This window comes from Odontesthes bonariensis, chromosome 11, assembly GCF_027942865.1.
Source record: "Odontesthes bonariensis isolate fOdoBon6 chromosome 11, fOdoBon6.hap1, whole genome shotgun sequence".
NCBI lineage: Eukaryota > Metazoa > Chordata > Actinopteri > Atheriniformes > Atherinopsidae > Odontesthes > Odontesthes bonariensis.
In genome coordinates, this window is record NC_134516.1 from 8,682,652 (window position 1) to 8,701,656 (window position 19,005).

General features: G+C 43.9%; 3 protein-coding genes across 4 annotated transcripts in view; 1 reads left to right on the forward strand and 2 right to left on the reverse strand.

The window, feature by feature from the left end:
* LOC142391563 (uncharacterized) overlaps window positions 1-19,005 on the forward strand; it is a 251,014-nt gene that overhangs the window by 153,143 nt on the left and 78,866 nt on the right. The gene's annotated exons all lie outside the window — the stretch shown is intronic.
* LOC142391552 (NLR family CARD domain-containing protein 3-like) overlaps window positions 1-19,005 on the reverse strand; it is a 105,298-nt gene that overhangs the window by 68,214 nt on the left and 18,079 nt on the right. The window contains exons 1-2 of one of the 2 annotated variants that reach the window (XM_075477399.1): window positions 200-306; window positions 23-115 (exon numbers count right to left, since the gene is read on the reverse strand). The exons of the other annotated variant lie outside the window; for it this stretch is intronic. Of the exons in view, the coding sequence (XP_075333514.1) occupies window positions 23-115; window positions 200-267 (161 nt within the window). The 5' untranslated portion in view covers window positions 268-306. Of the gene's footprint in view, window positions 1-22; window positions 116-199; window positions 307-19,005 lie in introns of those variants that run through there. 2 annotated transcript variants of the gene reach the window in all.
* On the reverse strand, window positions 12,048-18,887 carry LOC142391955 (stonustoxin subunit alpha-like). Its single transcript, XM_075478149.1, has 5 exons — window positions 18,803-18,887; window positions 18,664-18,691; window positions 15,729-15,890; window positions 14,163-14,209; window positions 12,048-14,036 (listed from the first exon to the last, which is right to left on the reverse strand). Exons 1-5 carry the CDS (start codon window positions 18,885-18,887, stop codon window positions 13,420-13,422), a joined length of 939 nt encoding a protein of 312 aa, XP_075334264.1. The 3' UTR covers window positions 12,048-13,419.

The following is a 19,005-nucleotide window of genomic DNA, read 5'->3' on the forward strand; positions in this document are numbered from 1 at the left end:
CAATGACCTGATGTTAACTTACTCTGCTTTCGAGGCCTGTAAGCTGAAAAGTGGGAGATCCTTCTGCAGTTCGCTCTGTGAGGACCCACTCCTGGATCCAGGTCTCTGTCCCTTCCTGTGAATAAAGGAGGTTTGGTGATGTGAGCGCTGAGCTGGGACATGGAGAAGAGTCATGGACAGTTAGCGATGGTCACCTCACCTCTGAGCTTTGCTCTGGCTCTCATGTTCCCCACACAGAGAGGTTTCAGTGTCCTCACTCTGATCCATGCTGCTGAACTCACATCAGCTCACACACACTTTCTACCTTCTTCTGCAGAGACACAGATCATTCATCTGCACATCAACCCACATCCTCCTCTCCATGTGTCAGATCTTGTGCTCTGATAATAAAATCGTGTTTCAGTATAAACTCGTCAGAAATGTGTTGTTTTAACACGCAGTGAACTCATATGTTCAACATTTATCTGTCTATAAATACTGTAAATAGCTCCTTTTTTATTACAATTAACGTAAATCATATTTCAACATGTAAACTCAAATAGCGATCCAAATATCAATAAACCCAAATAGGACCCAGGCTGCTACTCTCTACATTCGTGTCTTTTCAGGTATCAGCAGGTGCACGGATGACCCACCAGTGCAGCCCAGTCTGAGGACATATCCGACCACATGAACGGGGGACAGGAGACGCAGCTTCCAGCCAAGCTGCTGTTTAAAGGTTTATTCTGCAGATTTGCAGTAGGTGAAGTCTTTGCTTTCAAATTCGTTTCTATGTTTTATTGTTAAATGTTCAATTCATTTTGTTTGTGCTCCAAATAAATTCACTTCATATCTTTTTTTTGTTCTGGGGCCCCATGAAAAAACCCCGGCCCCACCCTGGCCCCCCTGATAAATTTGGTCTGCAACCGCCCTTGCTCATGACTCGTAGAGACTAAATGCAAGCCTCCGCCTGTTTCCCCTATAAAAGCTAACAATTAGACATCCCATAGTCCAACCATTCATCAGCCCTGTTCTGCACTGGATGTTTTCATGAGATCTGCTTTGCTGAGAATTGTTTCGCTGTCACCTCATGAGTCTTTCCACGAACATGTCGTGCTGCCCATCATCCGGGTATTAATGGATCTACACAGTGGCGCCACCACGTGGTGGCTAGGAGTGGCTACAGCCACCATCAGATCACTCGCTGCCACCCCGTTAGCCACCACAAGGGAGCGTATTGGATTTGTGTGGATTAGGGAATGTATTAAGTCTAATTTTGGCTTTGGCTTCTCAATACAAATGTAAGACAGATGGTCTTGAACATGAAATCCCACAACTCAAAAGAGTTTTGCAGAGAAAGAAAACTGGTGGTGTTGACACACCATCCAGTTTATTAGACCTTACTGTTTTCCTGGAACCATATGTGGAGGTATTCCCTGAGATGTTCAAAATCTGCAAGATTGCACTTGCATTACCTGTGAGCACTGCAGCCTGTGAGCGCAGTTTTTCAGTTTTAAAATTGATAAAAATAGTGCTGCGAAACTCAATGTCTGACGAACGTCTAAGCAATTTAGGATTGCTGAGTATTGAATCCAGGTGGTCAAAGGCCATAAATTTGGATGAATTTGTGGATGTTTTTGCAAAAAGGCACAAGAACCGAAGGATAATACTGCTCTGATTTGTACATAGAATATCCTACGCTGATTACCTCCACCAAGGAGGTTTTCTGTCGCGTTGGTTTGTCTGTCAACAGGATAACTCCACAAAAACAAGTCAGAAAGACTTGCAAAAAAATTAGGGTGTAACATAGTCAAATGTTCTATCAAACAGCAAAGTTGAGTGTTGATCGGATGTGGATTCCAGATCTGGTTGTAAGTTATATGATAGGCACAGTGTGTAGATGTTATGGCGTCAGTGACCCCATGGCCTTGGCGGAGGTTTGCACTGTGCTTGTAGTTTGTATTAAAATAATCCTGCTCTGATTTGTACATATAATATCCTGCTCCTTATTTGTATAAAAATGCAGAAATTCAGAAATGGTGAAATTTGCGCACCGTACAATAAAGGAGAAATGAAAACAATTTTTGGTGTGTTCAAATGCATTGATTTTCATTTAAACATTAAGTGAAGTGATTTTCAAGGCAAAGACCAGTAAATTAATGTAGGTACTAATTGCACTAATAAATCTTAAACTTCTAGAACACCGTGCCCAAGGTTTTTGTGCAATGGCGCCATCTTGTGGTGATATAGGGTACCTCCCATACCCTGACGCTGTTAGTCTGCAGGAAGCAATTATTGACATTGTATTCTGTCATGTTGAATAACCTAAATATATTAAGTTAATATTATTAAAGTGTGACAGCAATAATAACAAATCAGTGTTTTAATATATGAATATACTGTAAATTCAGTAAATCAATAAATAGGTGTTTTTTTGTGTGTTTTTTTTGGTCGGGTATGCCACCCCAAGATGTTGCCTTGCCCCCACCAGCCACCCTTAGGATTTATTTCTGCTGGTGCCACTGATCATCTGCCTCATCACAACAATTCTGTCCCGATCTGAGCAGTCCAACTATTGAAGGCCCGAAGTTATGTCAACTTTAAAAGCTTCGTTCACGACTTACTGACACCGGAAGTGACAACATGGCGGACAGGCCGAGCCGAGCCGAACAGAGCCGAGCGGCTGCCTCCTCCGCCCCGACGGTACCGGACTCACAGCTGGTACCGTGAAGTTTGGAGCGCAGGTTTCTGCCGGAACTGAGCCGCCCACAGCTAATGTTAACGCGTCACACATTAAAAACAGCTGGAATTACCTTCAGGAGCTTCACGCGGAGAAAAGCAGCTGCGCCACAACGGGATGGGAAGTGAAAGTAAAGTGAGAGGAAACACCCAGAGAGGGAGTTCTGATCCAGTGAGAGATCAGTGCGTCACACACGGCTCAGCTGGACTTTAACTGGGTCATTACAGCCACTAATGAGACTCTTTGTTCACTGATATTCTCCCTGTCGGCTCCTCCAGAACAGGATTTATTGAAGTCAGATGAAAAATGTGTTTCCATGTCCAACAGTTTCTCTGGTAGATCTGATGCTGGTGATCAAAGCTCCCTGATGTCAGACTTTAACAGCACGGCACGTGGAACTGAATAAAAAGAGAACCACAGTGAAGATGCAACACTGAGCAGCACGCATGTGGAACTGCGGTGTAAAGACTGCCAACAAGACGAAATAAAGAGGGAAAAAGGAGCTTTTTACTGTCTGACTGTGCTGCCAGAAAAGTTCATGAACACAGAAAAGCAGGAGGCTCCTTCTCTAAACTGAGAGCTTCACTTTTGGGAACATTTCTCCACATTGTGAAGAATCAGAGCTGAATGAGTTCAGGTGTTGATGCTGATCACTGATTGGTCCCACTGAGGTCACATGACGGTCATACAGGGTTAAAGGTGATGAATGAGCGTGCCACAGGTGGCTGTGAGCAGTGTGCACAGCAGGAGACAGTGGGCCGTGTGTTTTTAGAATGTCCCAAATATCAAGCAGAAAGGCAGCCGCTAAAAACTCCAAAAGAGCAACTGGCTGATGGAGAGATGTTACAGAGAAGCTCGGCTGATGGAGGCGATGGATCTGCTTTTAGATTTGGGAAGAGAGCAGAGATTAATTAGGAGGGCTTGGAGAGAGTCGCCATCCTGATGCACACTCCAGTCCGGCAGGTGGCGCTAATGCGCCTACAAGCTGCTGAGTAACCGCCGCTGACAGAGAAGAAGAAGAAGAACAGCAGCCGGCAGTAGTTCCAACGTAACATCGCTCATAACTTTCTCTCTCAGGGATCATTTTCCATGGGAATGAAGCCGAATTAACCGCACAGACGTGCTCTTTAACTGACTTTGATGTTGATCTTATTGGACAACGTCGCTGCTGTAAAATCAGGATTTTATAGGGCGGTGCAGAGCTGAAGCCGGAAAATGACTTCCCGAAGATTTATTTAGTGTTAACGTGGACGTAACGGACCACATCTGTGTCAGTATGTCAGAGTTGGTCTGGATTCAAACAAGAAAAGCAGAAGAATATTTCAATAAGAGAGAGAGATTTATTTATAATTCGGTTATATTACACACACAGAGAAGCAATCTGATGTAAAATGCTGACAAAAAACATTCCGTGTTTTACTAAAGTGAAATAAAACGATGTAAAAACACAGCGGCTGCATGGAGGGGTTATTCTGGATCCTTTTACGGCTAAACTTCCACTATTTTCACCCATACATTTGTTCATTTAGTGGTTGTGGCCGCGGTTAGCAGACTGTAGAGGAAACCAGCTGTTTCACCTTCCAAAGTTCCGCTTTGGTCGTTGGTCTGCAGCTGCCTCAGTGGGTAGTTTTCCTGCTAATGTGGGACTCTGGAGTTTTACCCAACATGTGAAACACCAGTCCCACAAACGGACCAACGCCTGCGGTGTCCGGGGAGCTAAAATGAGGGGTTTTCTCAATGGAGTCTGGCTGAGAGCGAAGGCGTCAGTTGCTGCTTTAAACGGCTGCTCGACACCAAGTACAGCAGAGGAAACATCCCAAATGTAGCGGACACTTGAGTTTCTGTATGTTGCCTTTTAGGCGTGTTGAATGGGTTTTTTGGGGTTCACTCCTCAGCTGCTGGACTCCTGTCTGCTCCTCCAAAGCGCTGAAACTTTCTGCTGTAGCTAACCCTTAAATACATTGAACCTCTTGTGTTGGTTCTTGTGGACAACTTTCCTGTTAGCTGGAACATTTCAGAGTTCTCCTCAGACTGGATTCAGTGGACATAAAGGTGTCTTTAACAGAGGGAACGAGGCTGCTCTGCTCTCTGGGTTCATCTCTGTGCTTCAGCCCGGCAGGAGCCGCCAACCAGGGGGCGGGGCTTGTTCCAAAGTCTCCCATTGGTTATTGCTTGTGACGTCAGAGACGGACAGAGCTCCTACTGGCTCCTGAAGCCGGAGCAGTGGAAGTGTTTCTGGAGGAATGGCAGCAGAGCCGCTTGTAATGTTCACAGCTTCTGTTTGACACCTCAGAGTTTATAAAACTCATACAACACCATCAGAACACATGGTCACCACATGGACCTTTAGAAGTTCAGGCTTTCTAAACACACACATCAGTGCAATCCAGATGTTTTTCACATCTTTTCACGGTTTCCTGCTTTGGCTTCATAACTCTGATGGAATCAGTCAGTGAGAAACACAGCAGGCTGTGAGAGAAAGTAAAGGTGTTCACCGAGGCTGAACCTGAGGGACGCATCACTGAAATGACTGAGTGTTACTCCCTTCAGTTGGAATCACCAACACAAGTCCTTCCTCTCATGCACGGGCATTTATTTGCACATGGCTGTGGTCAGTCATGCTGTGAGAACTAGAGAAATGAAAACAAACAAATCATAAAGTGAACTTCACAGGATACAAAGCCTTTCCAAAGAGAATAAACATTAAAGAAACATCTCCAGCACAAATAGCTTCCATAATGCGCTCCATTTGCTTGCAATGTGCCGTGTTTGCATGCAGTGAAACAGGTGATGTGAAAGCGTCGGTGCAGCATCTTAAACACGTGGGAACATCATGTGAACACCACTCTGCAGACCTCATTGGCCGCGTTAACTCAAGGGCAGCAAGAAAGGAAACTTCAAGCGTGGGGTCTCATCCAAATCTCCGAAGCCTTATTCAGCAGCTTCATGACGTCATCTTCTGAGTAACACGCCAGCTGAGGAGCTCTGCTGCTCGTGGGCTGAGTGCGTCTGAATAACGCCCCGCCCCTCTACAACACAACAACACTCCTTCCACTATTGGAACATCTCTCCGGGACGTGGTTTACAACTCAAAAATATAAACTCAACAAGCAAATAACACAGATGTAACTTTTCTTTGTCCTCTGCTGCTTCTCCTGCTCTGGTAAAAACCACAGGCCCCAGCCCAACCCATCCTGGTCCTATACCAGTCCCTGTGCTTATAGGAAATGGACCCACAGTTCTTCCTGTCTAACAAAGAAACAAAGAAACACAAAACAAACAATTATTAACCTACAAATAAACTCTGTCAATAACTCCCCAAAAATATAAAGTAAACTAAGAATACATTTGAACAAAATTCAAAGTAATGAAGATCAGGAATAAATAGCTCCAACAGTATTTATATTTCCATGATTTATTTTACCCGACTCACAGCTCACAGCTCTCTCTCCCTCTCGGCTTTATTTTGAAGGAAGCGGGAGTTCCTTCATTCTTTACATAATTATTTTATTCTAATGGTGCAGTGTTGAATGTTAGAATATTATTACTTTGCACTATAGTTCAGCTTATTTAAATGTTCTATTTGTGTACAGTTTAATACATTTTATTATAATTTTGCACTGTTTCGCACTGAATGTTAATTTATTGGCTGTTTGGGTTATTAGAATTTATTTAGAGAGAAAGAAAGAAAAATAAATGTTTGGCCTTGGAGACTTCTGGACTTTTAGCCTTTTTCACAATGATTTGGGACGTGGTTTGGAACTTGTTTGTACATTCCTGCGCACACTCTGGGTGACTGATTCAAGTGACTCGAGAACCCGATTCACTTTAGTGAGTGACTCGAGTCAGTAAAAGGAATCGAGTATCCCATCACTACATTGAAATGTGGGAAATCTTTATAAAATTAAGTTTTATGATGGAAGAGAGCAGTCATATTAATACTTTCACAACACTGTCATAGATAGATAGATCAGTTTCAAACAAAACTTCTCCTAAAGATTGTTGTACTTTGTCAGTTTGAATGTTTTACTGACAGCATTGTTGTCCCGTTATGTCTGAAATGGAGGGAAATCTGTTCCAAAGTCATTTTGTTATATGATGAATGCAGCCAGCTGCAGTCTGCAGATTCAGTCTTTATGCTGTGAGCAGGGCGTTTCTGCCCTCTAGTGGCCACAGATGGTATCTACGGAAAAGGTAAAGCTAGCGATGTTACAAATGACTGACACTTCCGGTGGAACCTTTCACAATAAAACGCTATTAACGCTGTGCTGCACCTCACAGACGTAATATAAAGCTGTTTGATCTGATAACAGCTGAAATTTGTTTTACTCAGGAGTGACTGAATATAAATAAGTTGGTGGCCTCTTTGTGTGAAAGGCGCAGGTTTTTTCTTCAAGTGTAAACTAAGCTACAGTTAACGCTAGCTAGTTAGCAGCAGTTAGCTAGCATCTTTGTTAGCTCTGGTTATATTTAGTTTCAAGGTTAAGTAGAGAGTGAATGTGGTGCTAAAACGTGGCTACTACTTCATGTGACAATAAATTTAAACAGAGCAGACTTTATAGTTCTCGCTGTACCATGGTACTGGTGATCTGACTTCCGGTTAAATCATGAAGCATTGATTGATGTAGCTGTGCGGTTTAACCGCTAGAGGGCAGTAATAACGGCCGTTTCATTTCCCAGCGCTTCTTCATGGCAGATATGAATGAATAAACACACACAATAAGGTCTGTGGAACACAAACATGATGCATGATGAACTTCTCGACTGTAACATGTGTTTAGGTAGAATTAAGACTCTTCTGAGGCTCCAACAACTTTCTGCTTTCAGCCTTTCTGCTGCACAGGATGCAGAAGCTGCAAACTCTCCTGAAAAACCTTGTTTTTAAAATGGAATTATTTTTCAGTGCTTTTGACAGTTTTGACTCTTTGAATATAAGGTGACTCAGACATATTGCATCATAATCAGACCTCTACGTGATGAAGGACACTGCTTGGCCACAGATCTGAGCCTCAGTCCTGATCTCACCATCGTGGAGTCAGTCGCTCCAAAGCCAGAAACAAACATGATTTGGCTCCTGAGACGGAGAAAAAGGTTTCCTGTTCAGAAGGAAAGAGAAAGCATATTAAATGAGTGATTTGTCCATTTGCAGGCTGTCTGGTCCCAGAGGATCCGCACTGGAGCCTGGACTCTCAGGTCTTTGGAGGCCTGCTGCAGACTGAGTGCTGTCAGCATTTAGCTGAGAGCTGCCAACAAGCCTGCAGACTCTCAGTGTTGTTTGACCACCGACTTCCAGAATGAGAGTTTCACTGAGAAATGTCTGATATCTTCTGTTATTCTGCATTTCTAAATGTTAGCGTGCACACCTGTTTGCTGCTGTTTAAAAGCTGACTCGTGACTTCTGTCACGCCTGATGAAATGATGTGTGAAAGCCAGCAGCTGGAAGCTTCAGGGATCTGCCTCTTTCTGAATGAGTCCATCAGCAGCTGCTCATGAACACGCTGGAACATTTCTTCTCTTCAGCAGCAGATCAAAGTGTTTCTGCTGTAAACTGGCTCGTACAGAAAAGGCCTCTGAGATCCAGCTCTGTTTCTGCCACAGAGTCACTCGGCTGGAAACTAAACTGAACTAAAACTCATCCTTCTGATCCTTTCTTACAGTTAAAGTGCTTTTAACCTGTTTTTTCCTGAGTGTTCAGCTGCTGCATCGTTACCCTGAGACGACCTCCAGAATAAATACAGAGAAGCAGAAATAAATCAGCCTCCTCACAGCACTGATGCAACAGTTATGGCTTCTCTTTGTTTCACACAACAACAAAATGATTTCCTGCTGAAGCCAACAGTCAGAAGTGTGAACGTCAGGATGATGGTCACAGGGTGCCGTCATGAATATGAGCTCCAGAGAAGAAAAAGAAGCTGCAGCCGCTCAGAAACATCCAGCAAGACAAACGCTGCCGGCGGCTCTTTGCCTCCTCTCCATCAGCAGATACAGAGACAGAAATCCTCATGTGGTCATCATCAGAGCTCGTCTGACCTAATGTCCCTGAAGGGGTCCCTGCTGACCCCCCCACACAGAGTTAGTGCTGCACTGCAGAAACTGTGTTGGCACAATGATCAGAATCAGACGCCTTTTGTGTCCCGTATGAATGTAAACAATGTCCATCCTTCTGTTACTGGTCCCAAAGCAAACATTCAGACTGCTCTAAAGAAGCATCCATGTTGTTAACAAAAAGAGAAAACAGCCACACAAATGAGACATGAAACATGAGAAAAACGCTAAAGCTAAATGCTATCAGGACAATAATGGACTGAATCTGAACAGTCCAACTTTAACCTGTGATGGTTTCACAGGGGTTACCGTCTCAGGTAGGAATAAAACACCCTAAACCCAGAGAGATGTGCGACAGGAACTGATTTAGTATTAATACAGCTGAAGAGGACTTTCTGCTTTAACTGCAGTCAGGAGAGCCTTCAACACGCTTCATTTAGATCATCTGCTCTGACCTTTGACCTCAGTGGAACTGAAATCATGTTTTAGCTCCTTCAGGATGTGGCTGCTGTTGGTCACAATCAGCCTGGAATGAAAGGAAATTTGATATTTTGTGCACACATCTGTGTTTCCTTCTGGATCAGCTTGAGCTGTTCTCTGCTAACACCATCAGGCCAAAACTTTCATTTGCCCACATTTTTATGGTAAACTCAGTTATTTCCTGCAGCCTCTGTTCTTGTATTTGGGCTCATTCACATCTGATACTGAAACAAGGCCGAGGCTGTCCTTCAGGTCCCGGATCAGAGCGTCTCTGGAGTGTGGGACACGGGGCTCTCAAGGCTCACGCGCTGGGCGGGACAGTCACGCGCGGTCCTTTCTGTCTTGGAAACGGCAGGAAACAAGCACGTCTCCCATGAGTCTGAGTTATTAAGCAGTTATTAATAACAACAACAACACTAATAATAATATTATTAATGAAAGAACCCCATTCCTGCGGCCTGGGATGTCACTCTTGCCTGCATTCAACACTTGAGAGCCCTGGTGGGACATGAGCTGAGGCAGGAAAAGGAAAACTAGTTTCAAGATTCATGTCTTCTAAATGATAAAAACAAAGCAAGCAACATCAAATATGTGAACTGGGAATATTTTACATTCAAAAACAGTAAATTTCTTAAGAAAAGGAAGTTATTATGTACATAAATATAGGATCAACACTAACATGAAAAAAGCTCTTGCAATTATTTGGGAAGCTTTTATTTTATGTCCTCACCGGAAGTGATATCTAACTGCGTCTCTGCTAACTTAACAGCCTCTTTGCATCTGTCTCTGTGCTTCCCTCTGGTGGCCATAAGCTGTAACTACACCCTCAGTCAGGATGAACATTTAAATGTGGGAAATCTTTCTAAAATGAGGTTTTATGATGGAAGAGAGCAGTCATATTAATACTTTAACAACACTGTCATATTTAGTTAATGCTGGAGTTTTACCACAGCTCACATTTCTCATCATTACTCAGTGAAGATGGAAAGTAGGAGCAGTTTCAAACCTGCACAGTAACTGGTAAAAAGCTTTAAGGATGAAACTTCTCATAAAGATTGTTGTACTTTGTCAGTTTGAATGTTTTCAGCATTGTTGTCCCGTTGTGTCCGAAATGGAGGGAAATCTAAGCTTTATTATTCCAAAGGCTGAATAATTGTCCCGATCATGCTTGGCTGTGTTGTTGCTTTGCTTCTGAGTCTCAGGTGGGTCTGAGCAGATTTCCTGGAAGCCCTGGGCGGAGTCTGGATCGCTCCTGCTGTCACACCTGCTTCTCATCTGCCCTCTTCGGGGCAGCTTTATAGGAGCTGCAGGGGCAACCAGTCTTTGCCAGATTGATTGTCTCACTACCCATGTGGTAACAAGGCCGCCTCCAGTGATCAGGACTTAATAAATGTTACTGATCCATGTTCAGTTCGGCTCTAATGTAACTAATATCTGCTGGAACTGTGAAGGAAGGGGACTCTTCACTTAAGGTGACGTGTCGCCCTCTTGTGATGTAAAGATAAACTGCATGATGTCAGTTCAGCCCCCGGACTGCAGAAACTCCATATTTTTACTGAACTGCCACAAACAGGACAGATCTGTCAAAGATGAAGGAAATAAATGTGGAAATATATACAGAAATATATGAAGAAAAGTGGGAATATAAATATAAAATACTTGTATCCCTGTTCAGAGGCAGAAATTTAAATTTGAGCTAAATCGTGTTAATATTTGATGAACTGAAATGTGACTGAATGAACAGAAACAAATAGCAGACAAAGACACACGAGGTGCCGAACACGTACATAACTGTGTTGAAATATTCTGAGTTGTGTAAAACCAGAAATGTGACTTTCTTTCATTAATTGTTGTTATTGAAACGTTTCATATTGGCCCAATTATTTTTTTTACTGCTTATTCTGCTGCAGACTGTGAGCACATTTGATTCTTCTGAGTTTTTACCCTAAACTTATTTTCATCAAATCCCCTAAATTGAAAACAACTTGTGAGAACTGAAACACTCGATCACTCTGAGCTGTCTCACCACAGTGATAAACAACCATTCCGCTTCATTTCTTCCTCACCTGTGTGCTGCTGAGCTTTAAATACTTTTTTCCTGCCTGGGGATTGAGCCCAAAGCTTCTAAACAGCTCAGAATCAGTCTGACGCCCGGAGCCAACAGGTCACACGCAATATTCCTGGGAATTCACTAAAAGCTCAGCTTTGGGAACATTTCTTCGGATGATGGCTTTCTTAAACACTTCCATTCAGAAACCGACTCCTCTGATTAAATTCCAACTCCAAACCTTTTCTCTCACTCATCGTGGTGTCAGCAGCTCGTCCCATTACAGTCACTTCTATAAGCACCAACACGGGGATGCCTGAATGCCGACCCGGAGGCTTTAAAACCTCACTGAACAAACCAGCCCAAAGCCGGGACTTTCACTCCTGATGGCAGCTACACAGAGGATTTCACTGTTTGCAGCAGCCGGCTGGACTGGGACTCCTCTGTGGGCTGGAAACCTGCACATCTGCCTCTTTATTTCACATTCTGTTCCTGGTTGGATGTCTTTTTTTACTCCAACATTACAGCTGCTTGGGTATCCAGCTACACAGTTAAACACACATTTTATTCAGAAATGAGACTCTATATGAATCAATAAAGATTGGTGTTTATTTAGTTCTGCATTACATTTACTTTCTGTATTATTAATCAATCAAATTTAATTTATATAGCCCTTTACAATCACCAACTGGTACTCAAAGTGCTTTACAACAGGATAAAAAAACAACAATACGTAAAACAAAACATAAAACACGATTCAGAAATGGTAAAAGTGCTGCAGGGCATTAAAAGCCTTCCACAAGTGCAATAAAATTAATTGAATAAAATTTGCATAAAATTAAGAAAATTAAAAAAAAAAAGAGCGGATAGAATGAGCATAGTGGCCCTAATCAGAGTTGGAACACCAGTCTAAAAAGGTGGGTCTTAAGCTTCGATTTAAAAAGGCCGAGATCAGTGCGATCTATGGTGCGGATATGAGGGGGCAGTTTGTTCCACAGTCTAGGAGCAGCAATGGCAAAGGAACGATCACCCCACTGCTTAGATCTCGACCTTGGGACCTCTAAAAGAAGCTGACCTGAAGAAAACATTTTATTACTGTCTGTACATGTACACAAAGGGACAAACTAAACATGTGAATGCATGAAAACCCTGGGATCTCAACATCAGTTCACTTTAAATCATGTGATCATAGCAAACTTTATATTTCACACAGTAAACAGTAAATATTTTCCAACTCTTCCCTCTGAACATGAAACAATCACAGAGGAAAATAACATGGAGACTTAGCCAGCTACTCACTTTAAAGCCATCAGGTCAGCTGTTGTCCATCTGTCTGCAGGACATCAGCACATTCAGCTGCCACTTCAGAAAAAGCTCATTTTCACACCAGCGTTCACAAACACATGCACGTACTGAGAGAAGCAGGAAGAGTCTCTGCAACATCTGGATCCAAACAGCAGCAGCGAGGAAAACCGGCCGACATGTTCCACATCAGGAACTGTCAGTCCAAAGCAGATGTTGTGGACTGTTCAGGTCCACATGCTGTTTGTAAAGGATCCTTTCAGTCCTCTTTGTGAGCGTTCAACAGCAACATTCAGCAACATTCTGCCATCAGGAACCAGATCCAGTCCAGGAGTCCTTTCATCATCTAACAGGAAGTGGATGTGTGAAACATCAGGATGAACCCCGGCTGCTCACCAGACCTCTGCTCATTGGAGCAGAATCAGTGAACATCTGTCAGCAGGTTGGAATCCATCTGGGCTGATGGCAGCTCAGTGATTCCTCTCTGATGTCACAGTTTGTCACATGTGCAGCAAACTAACTGCAGCTGACTTCAGCTGAATGGTCTCAGTTAAAGTCAGCTGCAGAGAAACACAACCTGCTGATACTCAGTGTGAAGCTTTGACTGGAAACACACAGAAAAACAACATCCTGGAAGAATGGCAGCTTCCATCTTTAAAGGGCTGGAAGAGGAAGAAGTTTCCAAGGAATCATTCAGAAGAGTTTCAAACAGAAACTGACTGAGTCCATGAATCTGAAAAGGTGTTTCTGAGTGAAAGAGACAGACATGAACAGACTGAACTATCTGTTCAGCAGGGATTCTCTGACAGGAGGACACTCTGTATACTCAGCACAGAGACACTGAGGAACCAGGTGACCAGGCTCCAAATCCAGGATGCAGAGGTTCTTCAGTGAATGTGGTGCTGAAGGTGTGGAGGTGGATCAGTGTGTCAGAGGAGACTCTGTAGAAGGACAGAGTGCCAGCAGGACGGTCCACATACACTGCTGCTCTGTTAGAGACAGAGGAGGAGGAGGAGGAGGAGGAGGAGGAGGAGGAGGAGGAGGAGGAGGAGGAGGAGGAGGAGGAGGAGGAGGAGGAGGAGGAGGAGGAGGAGGAGGAGGAGATGTGTGTTACTCTGTTATTGTGACAGACAGAGTAACCTCCATCAGAGCAGCTCAGACTCCAGGACTGATCATTCCCTCCAAACATACAGTCTCTGTCTCCTCTCCTCCTGATTCCTCTGTAACTCACTGATATTTCAACTCCTCCTCTCCACTCGACGTCCCAGTAACAGCGACCAGTCAGAACATTTCTACACAGCAGCTGAGAACACCAGCCACCAAACCTGTCTGGATGATCAGGATATGACTGAACCTTCTCCACATATGTCACCTTCCTGTTGTTGTCAGACAGTTTCAGTTCTCTGTTCACTGTGTTTGTGTCGATTGTGAGTTGACAGGAATCTGAAGGAGAGAACAAACACAGTCCAGCTGCAGTTATTGATCTATCATCTGTTCACTGTGATCAATGAGTGATGTGACAGTGTGACGATGGCTGGATGTCATGAATCAGATGAAGAACACACTCACACTTCCTCAGCCCTGGTGTCAGCCATCGTTCTCCAGCAGGCTCCACCCTGAAAGGAGGAGGGGGGTCAGAGCAGCACCGTCTCTTTCAGCATCAAACATGGACATTACATGGCTCTCACACACATTGTTCTACACTGAGAAAGGAACAGTCCAACATCTGGACACATCCACTGGAGTGGAGCATCTGGAAACTACAATGAGCAGAATCAACACTGACGCGTACAAAACTGCTTTGTGGAAGTCACAATTTCTTCTTTCAGCCGTCTCCTCCTTTTCATCTCTTCACATATGAAGAACTCTGTAAAAACTCCTGATCTGACCCAGAGCTGCAACCTTCTATCTGCCCTAAAGTCTGACTGATCTGCTTGTGACAGGAACATCCTCTGCACAGCAGCCTGCCTCAGATTCTTCACATTGTTTTCACTGCTGCTCTTTTTTCTGACTCAGCTGGGAAATGTTAAAGTGACTTCTTTTCCGTGCACATGAAGCTAAGTGACTGTCAGAGACAGTTTGAGGCAGGTTTTTAGCTGTGACAGCTTGTTTCCACACTGACCACTAACAGCTGCTTCATCATCACACTGAGGATTTGTTCCCTCACATTATCATTGCAGATGCTGCTGTTGTGAGGACAGCAACACATTTCAGAGGGATCAGCAGCATCAGCTCACCACACTCCTTCCAAATCTTATCCAGTATTCATTTCCACTTTGAAGTGCAGTCACATCATCAAGCTTCTATTTAGTCCAACATCCACTCTGTTATTGAACCTGATTGATAATCTGATGTATGATCAAGCAGCTTTTCAGCATCTATCAGATCTGCTGCCTGGACAAGATGAGCTGCAGCAACTTCATCTGCTCAAAGATCTCTATTCAAAGCCAGAGTGTCACAAAGCTGATATCCAAGATGGCAGCACGTCCCTCTGTCTGTTACCTTCATATTGATCAGGTGTTTGCAGGTGATTGAACTAAACAGATAAATGCTGCAATGCCACTCATGTGTGATGTTACACGGAGCACTGGCACCAATAGAAGACAACATGGATGAAAGAGTTTGGAGGGAATGAGCGTTCAGGACCAAAATATTTATGATGCTGAAATGTCTGTCTCATTTAAATTAATTTTCTGGGTCTGTTGCTGTGTTTCACCATCAGGAACCTCCAATCAGCAGGATTTATGAAGGAAACTTTACCTGAACCACAGGGGTTTATAAATCTTTGTGCTAAGCTAGGCTAACATGTCCTGGACCCATCCTTGTAAATGAATCAGGGTCAGAGGACCAAAAAGACGTTTCTAAAAATGAAAGACTGTTCCTTTAACATGCAGAGATCTGTCCAAACTAAATCAACTCTGACCAACGGACACTTCTCGTTGTTGTTCCTGCAGATGTTCTCCTTGCAGACCTCCTCTAAAATGGGTTAGGGTTAAAGGTAAAAAGGCTCCTACATGTGGGATTGTTCATGCAACACTCAGCAGGAAGCACAGGGCTGAGTGCAGGACAGAGAACATGTTCCCAGCTCTTCCTCCTCTATCAGACATTGTGTGGCTGCAGCAGGCCTCTCCATACCTGAGTGTGTGTGGATCCTTCAGTGCAGCCCTCAGCAGCTTCACTCCTGAGTCTCCTGGATGGTTGTAGCTCAGGTCCAGCTCTCTCAGATGGGAGGGGTTGGAGGTCACAGCTTCAGCCAGAGAAGCACAGCCTTCCTCTGTGATCAGACAGCCTGACAGGCTGCAGACACACAGAACAACAGAAACTCTGAGAGAACTGCTCTGAAGCTGAAGCTGAATGTCATCCAATGGTAACAACATTCTTAGAGAAAGATTCTTTTCATCATTTTGCTCCAGTAACAGTTTCAGATAAAATGAGAAGAAAATATAAACAATCTTCTGTGACAAACAAAGAGGAAACATGGCAGCAGTGAATGAAAAACCTGGATGAAAAGAAAACCTCTGAGAATAAAAACTTTAGATTATTGTGAATATTTCAACATTTCACTCTTCACTGAACTCTGCACACCTCAGACTTCCAGCACACCCCAGAGTCCTGTCATCTCCTCAAATATTCTGATGACTCTGCAGCTGTTGGCTGTATCATGCACAGTTCCTCCACATTTGAGTTGAGCTTTGCTCACAGCCTGACTGGAGCATTAACTGGAACACCTTCCTTATAACTGTTCACATGCAGAGGAGCAGAATCCAGTTACTGACTGAAGTCTGTCTGACGCTGCAACTCTGCGGCCTGAGTGAGAACATCTCATTGTTGGATATGTTCCCAACAGAGCACTTTGCTCTCAGGCTGCAGGTTTACTTGTGGTTCCCAGAGTTTCTAAAAGCAGAATGGGAGGCAGAGCCTTCAGTTATCAGGCCCCTCTCTGTGGAACCAGCTGCCAGTTTGGCTTCAGGGTACATGTAAGTACAGCTGAACTCACTGTACACCTGTTGTCTTTAAGTTACTTGAATGGTGATTTTATTACATGCTTTAAGTGACCACCAGCTGACATGTAGTCTTAATGGGCTGATTTTCAGTCACACTTTCAAACTGTGACAAAAACCCCAGAAAAATCCTTGAATGAGAGCAGCTTTATTGGGAATTCAGCTGGATTAATATACACCTACTCTTTACTGTTTTTACTAAAAGAAACAACAAGAAGGAACATCCACAGAGCACCTCGGTCCATCTGAGCCCAGCTGAGCGTACACGTGATTTCGTGATTGGGTCCCAGCAGCTCTCACCAACCCCTTCAGAAAGCTTTCCCTCCCTGCTGAAGTGCCCTGGAGCAAGGCAGTCAGAGCTAGGGGTGGGCGATATGTATCGTTTGCGAAATTATTGTGAATGCTGTTTTGACGATGAGTAATATATATAGATATTTTTTTTTTCAATCGCTATAAATCAATAAAGTGCGGCGCCAGTGGTCCTCTGCCCTTACAACGGCGCCACGCCACGCCGCAAGCCTTAAAAAAGTAGCCCTACTGTGACTGTTTTCGCGCGAATAGTCTTGGGCCAGACCCGCCACGCCGGCCTGCAACGCACGCAGTAGGAGGAAATGCAAGCAGAGGAAGCAGCAGCATCCGACCCTGAAGCTGCTGGGTCGTCCCCCACTTCAGGGTCAGGCGATTTAGTGCCAAGACGGGTTTCTACCTCTCTAGTCTGGAGATGGTTTGGGTTCTAAAAAAAATGACGTTGTTCAGGACAATGTAATCTGCAAAATATGCCGAAAATCCGTTACAGTCAAACAAAGCTCAACAACGAATCTCTTCCACCACCTGCGCTACAACCACAGTAGAATTTGAAAAACTCAGAGACTCTCAACAAAAAACAAGTACCGGTAGGTCTAAACCACAAGGTTCCCAACAAATGCTGGCAGAATCATTCGGCAAAAGGGTACCGTGTGAGAGGAAGAGTAAGCTATGGCAGGACATAACCGATGCGGTGACCAAATTCATTGCACGAGAGATGCTTCCGATACAGTTGGTGGAGTCCGATAGCTTCAAAGAGCTAGTGGACGTCCTAGAGCCACGCTACACTGTGCCCAGCCGGCATCACTTAATATGTTTCTTTTAGATGTGTGGATTCATGTTTACAAGAATTTTATTTATTTTTGTTGAAGTTGTTTAAAGTGATAGTTCGGAGTAGATTCACACCTGGGGTCATTTGAACCGTGACATCCAGCCAAGTAGCCCACCCGCAGTTTTTCCAATATTGGCTGAACATCAACTGAGTTACTGAGTTATTCCGAATAGCTTAGTACAAGCGCTAATGGAACCTGGCAGTATCTCCAAAACTACCACACTAAAATCACATGCCATGACAGTAGTATAAATATGGTCTGTACTCACAAAACGATGCATTTGGAAGTTTGTACATAGTCCAGGAGTTTATTATTATCAACACAAGCCTGATAGCTTCTCTGCTGCTAAAGCTGCGTCGACGTCACTTCCTTGATCTGGGAGCTTCAAAGTAAGATGAGGGTTGATCTACTACTGTAGACAACAAAGCAAGGCTGCTCAATTTCTCCATTGATAAAATAAATTCACAACTCTACAACATAAAAATTCATAAAAATTAATGTAGAATATAGCATATACTTTGTTGTCTACAGTAGTAGATCAACCCTCATCACAGCTGGGTCCAGCTCCAGCTCCAGGTCCGAGTCTCTGATGGATCCTGACAGAAAAACACTTGTTTTCTTCAAACTAAAGTATCAGTGATAGTGATAGACTCTCTGACAGGCCGTCTCACTGCAGACTTGTGGCTGCTGTGGAACAATGTTACAGCTCCCCCTGGTGGCAGCTCTGTGATCTTACAGAGTTCAGTGCTGATAAACACACACTCTGAAGCTTTTAACCCTCAGATTCAGACCAATCACCAGCGACCCTCAGCTGCTTCCTGCACAGCTTCCTGCTGTATAGAAGTGGCTGCACATGTGACGTCCTGTTGGAAAACAGATTCTTCACACTGGTACCAGCCAGAGCAACTAAAGCCCAGCTGAAAGACTCTGTACCTGTGGACTTCAGAGGAGACTGACTGCTCTGTAACACACAGCATGAACAGGAATGTTAGAGCTCCCCTTGTGGCAGCTCTGCCACTCTGCAGGCAGACGTCAGCAGGTGTGTGAAACTGGAAGCTGGATGTAATTTCACCTGAGAGAAAACAGGAAGACTTCAGCTCTGAGCTTTCAGTGTGCTTCTCTGACTCAGTCTTTACTGTTTGTGTGATCAGATTCATTCTGCTCTTTCAGAGACAAACTACAGCTGCACCACACTGGAAAACACTGACTCTGGAAGATTTCATTTCTCTGGAATATAAAGAGTCAGATTAAAAAGTGACGTCATTAAACACAACG